Source organism: Pseudonaja textilis, chromosome 3, assembly GCF_049901715.1.
Source record: "Pseudonaja textilis isolate UNSWEBS1 chromosome 3, rPseTex1.2, whole genome shotgun sequence".
Taxonomy (NCBI): Eukaryota; Metazoa; Chordata; class Lepidosauria; order Squamata; family Elapidae; genus Pseudonaja; species Pseudonaja textilis.
The window spans coordinates 98,771,307-98,778,255 of NC_141992.1; the positions used below are offsets into that span (position 1 = coordinate 98,771,307).

A 6,949-nucleotide genomic window follows, 5' to 3' on the forward strand; every position below is an offset into this window, starting at 1 on the left:
CTAAGCAAATCCAAAGGAAAAGACAAAATAAAGGCAAAAAGAGTTTAAAAAACTAAATGTTCACAAAAATATGTAATTTTATAATAGATATGAAATAGGCATAGATGAGTTACATTTAACATTTTTGTACTAAAATTCTACAATGCCTGCTGCTTTTTTCTTTCTGTGTAATGGATTCCAATATTACACTTAGAAGTGGACATGGAAGAATGAAAATGTTATTAGGAAGTTATATATGCTACCAATATTTAAGAATTGATTTTTCTTTATCACAAGCAACCTAAATAGAGATTGTCAACCACATTCATAATCATAACATGATTTGCAAGCAAGCAGCTGTATGTATGTACTTTGCAATTTAATCCTTAAAGTTTTAGAACTAAATATGAGGATTAACTGCATTTCTTTCTTTCTTTTTTCTTTTGCTCAGGGCAAGATGATGATCAGTAGCAAGGTGAAGAGACTTAGTTATAGTAGTGACTGGTGCATCACTGGAAGACCTGAAGGACTAAGTTAGAGATCATTTTGGAGAAAATCTATCCCTGTGTTCATGAAGAACTGACATTTCACAGATTAACAGAGTTGGAAGGGACCTTGTAGGTCATCTAGTCCAACCCCCTGCTCAAGCAGGTGGCCCTACATCATTTCTGACAAATGGCAGTCCAATCTCTTCTTGAAAGTCTCAAGCGATGAAGCTCCCACAACTTCTGAAGGCAAGCTGTGCCATTGTTTGATTGTTCTCACTGCCAGAAAATTTCTCCTTATTTCCAGGTTAAATCTCTCCTTGTTCAGTTTCCATCCATTATTCCTTGTCTGGCCTACAGGCACTTTAGGTTTAGAAAATAGCTTGAACACCTCCTCTCTGTGGCAGCCCCTCAAATATTGGAAGACTGCTATCATGTCTCCCCTAGACTAACCATGCCCAGTTCCTGTAACTGTTCTTCATATGTTTTAGTCTCCAGTCCCCCAATTATCCTGATTGTTCTTCTCTGTACTTTTTCTAGAGTCTCAACATCTTTTTTATAGTGTGGTGACCAAGGTGTGGTCTTACTACAGCTTTATAAAGTGGTATTAGTACCTCACTTGATCTTGATTGTATCCCTCTGTTAATGCAACTTAGGATTGCATTGGCTTTTTTGGCTGCCACTGCACACTGCCGGCTCATATTTAGTTGGTTGTCCACTAAGACTCCAAGATCCCTCTCACAGTTACTGCTATTAAGCATGGTTTTACCCAGTCTATATGTGTACTTTTGGTTTTTCTTGCCTAAGTGTAGGACTTTACTTTTCTCTACATTGAATTTCATTTTGTTAGATAGGGCCAGTGTTCAAGTCTGGCAGGAACAGCTAACACATCTAGGGTGTTAGCTATTCCTGCCAGCTTAGTATTATCTGAAAATTTGGTAAGTTCTCCTTCTATTCCCTCATCTAAGTCCTCGATGAAGATATTGATGAGTACTGGGCCTAAGACGGAACCTTGTGGCACCCCACTGCTTATTTCCCTCCATGTAGACTTAAGAACCATTAAGGACTACTTGTTGAGTACGGTTTGTCAGCCAGTTGCGAATCTATCTGGTGGTGATGTTATCTATCCCACTTTTTTTATAGCTTACCAAGAAGTAGGTTGTGGTCTACTTTGTTGAATGCCTTGCTGAAGTCTAAGGTATGAATAATTGGGTTCAGTATGTAAATCAATATGAAAACATGGCTTGACAGTTTAATGATTGTAACTATGATTTAACAAAACATTATGAACAGAAACGAGCATTTTGTTGCCTTGTACCTGATTTTTGTTTCCTGAAAACAGAAAGGAGCCATTTAGATCAGTGAGTTAACCTGCTAATCCAAATTTCCTATTCAAAGTTCTAACAATGCACAGAGGTATAAAGCAAAGGAAATTAAAACAAAATAGAAAAATATTCTAACCAAACAAATAATGATTACTTTGTGATGGTAGCAATTATATACAGCTCAAAATTGGTATATTGTTAGACTTTTCTCTGTTTTCAGATTCCAACAATGTCATGATTGCATTGTCTGTCTGCAAATCTGAGTTTGGCTTGTTTAATAAATTATTTAATAATCCTGACTTATCATGATGTACAAATTCAGCCACTATTTTATCTATAAGATATATATCTTTACTTATCTTTACCTTGTAGTAAGGTAAGGTATATGTATACTGAGCTATTCAAACAACCTAATATATGCACTGCGTGAAAAGTCAATGGCAAAGAAGATACTTAATTCATATACATGGCTTTTTAAAGAACAATAATTCAGAGTATCATAGATTTAAATAAAAGAAGAAACCGAATCTCAAATAAAATGCTAACTTGTATCCCAAACTGTGACATTTTCTATGCCCATGAGGCATCAGGTTTCTAGGAGATGGAGGAGTTGGTGGTAGCAATGCTCCTTCAGCAGTAGCATTCTTTCGCACCATTTGGGGAGAAACACCCACTTCGGGGCCTATAAAAAATAAATGAAAAGAGTAGAGCAAAGAGCAAGTTCGTTATTATAATTCTTCAAAATCTTCAAAATAATTTCAGAAGTGAATTTACAGGTGTTAAATTAGATTCTCTATTTAACAGATTTTATGGACATTATAAGTCCAGAAAATAGGAATACTGGGGAGTAGAACATTTGATTTTTGAATACTTACCAACTAAATCTTCACGAGATGCAGTGGCGCGAGGGGTACTGGTCCCAGGTTCTATTTTTAATGAAAGTCTGTGTTCAGGGGAAAAAAAAGATTTTACTAATAATAAATCCAGACTTCTACACTTACTTTCATTTTCTAGAAGTTCCTACTAGGATCAATAAATCATTTGAGCCAGATTGTTGGTGGTTAAGGTGCTGACCTAGAAACAAGAAGTCTATTACTTCTAGTCTTCCCTTAATCATGATCTGGAAGACCTTGGGCAGTCACTCTATCTCAGTCGAATACATATCACAGGGTTATTGTTGTTGGGGAAAGTAGAAGGCAGGAGGGTTAGGTATGTTAACCACCTTGAGTTACACACATATATACTGAAAAGGTGAGATAAAAATGTAATAATTAGCTTTTCAGAGTAGCATCAAACCATGAGTTAGGTGGATTATAAATAAAAATAAACAAATAATAACCATTATCATAATTTTGACAGATTTAAATAAAAAAATTCCTTTTTTAAAAAAAATAAGTAAGATACAAAATACCTATTTTTCATTTAAAAGAAAAATACATGTGATTTAGAAGTGCCATTTAGAACATGATTTCCTGGAAACTTTCTTCCACTTTGTATATTAACTTAAAGAAAAGAACAAAACAGTTGCACATATAACTGCTATATGACAATTAGTCTTAGTTTTTTAAAAGGCCAGTATGGATTATATCAAGGGTATCAAACTCAAGGCCTGCAGGGCCACTGTGGAAGCAGCAAAGGACTGAGCCGTGGTCTTTCTGCCAGTGAAAATGGAGCTTGGGAGGGCCACAGGCGGTTGTTGTGAGCTCCATTTTCACTGGCAGAGGGTTGTAGCAGGCTATTGCAACTGAAAACAGAGCTGGGGAGCTTCTTCTCACTGGCAGAGTGCTTGGGCCACCACAGGTGCCTCGACATGAATGATGTTGAGCTGGCCATGCCCACCCTGGCCATGCCTACCCCAGCCTCTCGAGGTCAAACACAATCCTGATGTGGCCCTTGATGAAATAGAGTTTGATGCCTCTGGATTATATGATGAGTACCAGTTAATAACAGAATAAGAAATTGGGAGGGAAGATGATTAAGAGTAGGGGAATGTAACAAATAATTCATAATAAATTAAGTTTGTCTGAGATCCTGAACAACTATTGACTGTTATTCATCTGTTAGATTTATGTTCCACCTTTCCTATAGGAACTCAAAAGAATTTTCATGGGAATTTCCTCAGAAACCCTGTATTGCAGGGTGGGTGGAGAGAATCACTGCTCAATTACTGAATTTCAATGTGGATGAGTTTCCTCATTCCTAATTCAATGCCTAAACTATTACAGGGTTTTTTGTTTGTTATTCTTTTCATTCATTCATTTTTAATCTTTACAGTCAAGGGTTATGTTCTAGGAAAGAAAGAGAAAGAAAAAAAAAAAAGAGCAAGAAAGTATTCACGGAATATGAAAGAAATGTTCTAAAAATTTGAAACATTTATGAAAGCAGACTCTTTTGTTCTTTATGAAAAAATGCTCTAAAACCAAAAATTTAATAATGAATACACAGTAATTGATTAGTTTTTATACTTACTTATAATTATCATCTTCCACAAACTTCTGAAGTTCCTCTATATACTGAACAGAATTCAGATACTTTTGAACATGAGGCAACACAGGAATATCTAAATAGTAATTAGACAGAATAAGAAATTGGGAGGGAAGATGATTAAGAGTAGGGGAATGTAACAAATAATTCATAATAAATTAAGAGGAGAGCAGTTCATAATAAGTTAAATGGAGAGTAGTTATTTTATTAGTAGCCGCTAAGATCTATATATTTTATATGGCATGATTTCATATCAATGTTAACTATTATTATTGTATTATCTTCTTTCCCCCCCACAAAAGCAGACATTTAGATAATAGATAAATTAATAAAAATGAAGGTTCTTTTTGAGAGATTATTTTAATTGAAATAGGCTTAGTCCAAATTAAGGGAGTGGCTTCCAAAATCTTTTTGAATAACAGAAAGCTTACTGTATCAAGGTCTGTTAATTATTTTTTTAAATAAATGCTAAGTTGAGAAAAGTCCTTTTTTTCCTTTGAAATAATTTAGTAAACAAATATTACCATTTACATTTGTCCAAAGAGATATATTTTAAGATATACTCTTCATATCTTGAATTACTATTTTTAAAATATCTCATCACCACCTTTAATCAAAGATGAAATTTGAGCAAGCCTCAATTAATATTCAAGCAATTTTTATTCACTGGTTGCACATAATGCTGTAAATACGTGGTATAACTTACCATATTCACAAGATTGCTGCAAGTCTGAAATTATTCTAAGAATATTATTCATTAAATTTGATCTCTGCTCATTTTCCAGAATACTTCCTGTTGATGGATATGCTGAGTCAATATATGTCAAATCTGAGAGATAAATACCTGAAGATGAATTAAAGATTTTTTTTATCATGTAGACCACTGAAATGATTATAGGTAGCTCTTACTGACTGCCTCATTTAGCAACAGTTTGAAGTTACACTTGTGAAGGAAACCCCTCAGCTTTGTGATCAATTGTCTCATTTATGATCATTGTAGTATTTTGCAGTCATGTGAACACCATTTGGGAGCACAGCAAATGATATATAGTTATGACTGTTGCTGTGTCCCAAGGTCATGCTATTTGTGTGTTTTGCAATTTGCTTGTGTCAAACAGAGTTAATGGGGAATATGGAATGTTTTACTGAAGAGCTGTGTGATTTACTTAACAACTGAAGCAGAAGTGACGCTATAAATCCTTGCAGTTACATGATTTTTTGTTTAGCAATCATGGCATTTAGTAATGATGTTGTTGATCCCAGCTGTGTTTCTAAGAGAGTACTACCTGCAGTTCAAATCAAATAAGAAACACCACAGCCTTCCAGTCCTCCTTCAGATACTATTTGGACTTTGAAGACATGTCATGAAACTGAAACATTCAGCTTTAGCCTTCCATATATTATAGGGATTTCAAACTCCCGGCCCATGGGCTGGATGCGTCACGGGCTGGCCACGGCCACGCCTGGTTTAGTAAAGGGAGAAAAAGTGCTGATGTGTGATGTGATGCTGTGAGTTTGACACCCTTGATATATTATAAAAGCTTTATATTTCAATCTGTATCTAAAATATACTTGCAATTCAACAAAGTAATTAATTAATGAAGCAATTATATTTTAAAATTAAACTGCTACATGTCTAAATTATTATCACTTGTTCTTTGTATTCAATTATATAAACTTTATATTTAAAGTAATAGCATACAAAATTGACAAAGAAAAAGTGAAACAGTAATAAGTGGTTCTCTTAAAAATATTCTTAGCAAAAGTTTAACTAGTTATGTTCCCACACTGTTGATAAGATATGCTACCAGATCAATCAGTGCTGTCTGCTAGTGCTGTCTTACTTAAAAGCTAACTGGAAGAGCATTAAATTGTTTGAAGTTGTGAATAATAAATAATTAGATGTTATTATTTATGCTCTCTGTCCCTTAAAAAAGGTATAAAAATGAGACAAAAACCTCAGTCACCAAACATCAAGTTGATCTAAGTCCTAAGAATAGAAAGTGACACAAAATGGGCAACTTTAGTGGGTCTGTTTATTGTCATTTCTGGTCAGTCTAAGAGAAGTGGATTGATGCCATTCTTTCTCTGCAATTCTCTTAGTATTTATTCAACAAAACTTTTTGTTGGCATTTCAGCTAGGATTAAGCTAACTAAATCCTAAATAAGCTATTGGTTTCTAGATGGCCATTGAGTGACAACAGAATATGTAAATAGGAAAATACTGGCTAGTATTTGTGTTTGCCTGATTGTTGGTAACTGGTGATATTGAACTGGGATGGGAATAATAAAGTAAAATGACCAATTTCTCATTCTACTATTAAAAACATTTGGGTTTCTGACTAAATAAATATTTAAGAAACATTTAGAAATCAATACATGATTCACCTACATAAACTGATTTGATTGGTTTTTTTCTTAGACCAATCACAAATTCTTTTCTCCTCATTTAGTATGCCATGTAACTTAAGAGTTAATAGTGTTAATGTCTTATTTTGTCAATGTTTTTTAAACACTACTGCTGTAACAACTGCTTCTCATTAAATAAACTTTAAAAAGAATTTAATAGGGCATTCTGGTTTGCATTCTTCAGAATAATTGAACACAAACACATACATCCACAAATCTCCTGTTCCTTTCCTTTGTGGAAACAGAAAATTGGATGTATCAGTCTGA

At 34.2% G+C, this 6,949-nt stretch overlaps 1 protein-coding gene across 3 annotated transcripts in view; it reads right to left on the reverse strand.

Moving 5' to 3' along the window:
* Nucleotides 1-6,949, reverse strand: part of RALGPS2 (Ral GEF with PH domain and SH3 binding motif 2) — an 87,938-nt gene that overhangs the window by 17,511 nt on the left and 63,478 nt on the right. For all 3 annotated transcript variants that reach the window (XM_026703323.2, XM_026703325.2, XM_087930468.1), the window contains exons 9-12: nucleotides 4,980-5,117; nucleotides 4,259-4,349; nucleotides 2,665-2,732; nucleotides 2,336-2,471 (exon numbers count right to left, since the gene is read on the reverse strand). In XM_026703323.2, the coding sequence (XP_026559108.1) occupies nucleotides 2,336-2,471; nucleotides 2,665-2,732; nucleotides 4,259-4,349; nucleotides 4,980-5,117 (433 nt within the window). The remainder of the gene's footprint in view (nucleotides 1-2,335; nucleotides 2,472-2,664; nucleotides 2,733-4,258; nucleotides 4,350-4,979; nucleotides 5,118-6,949) is intronic.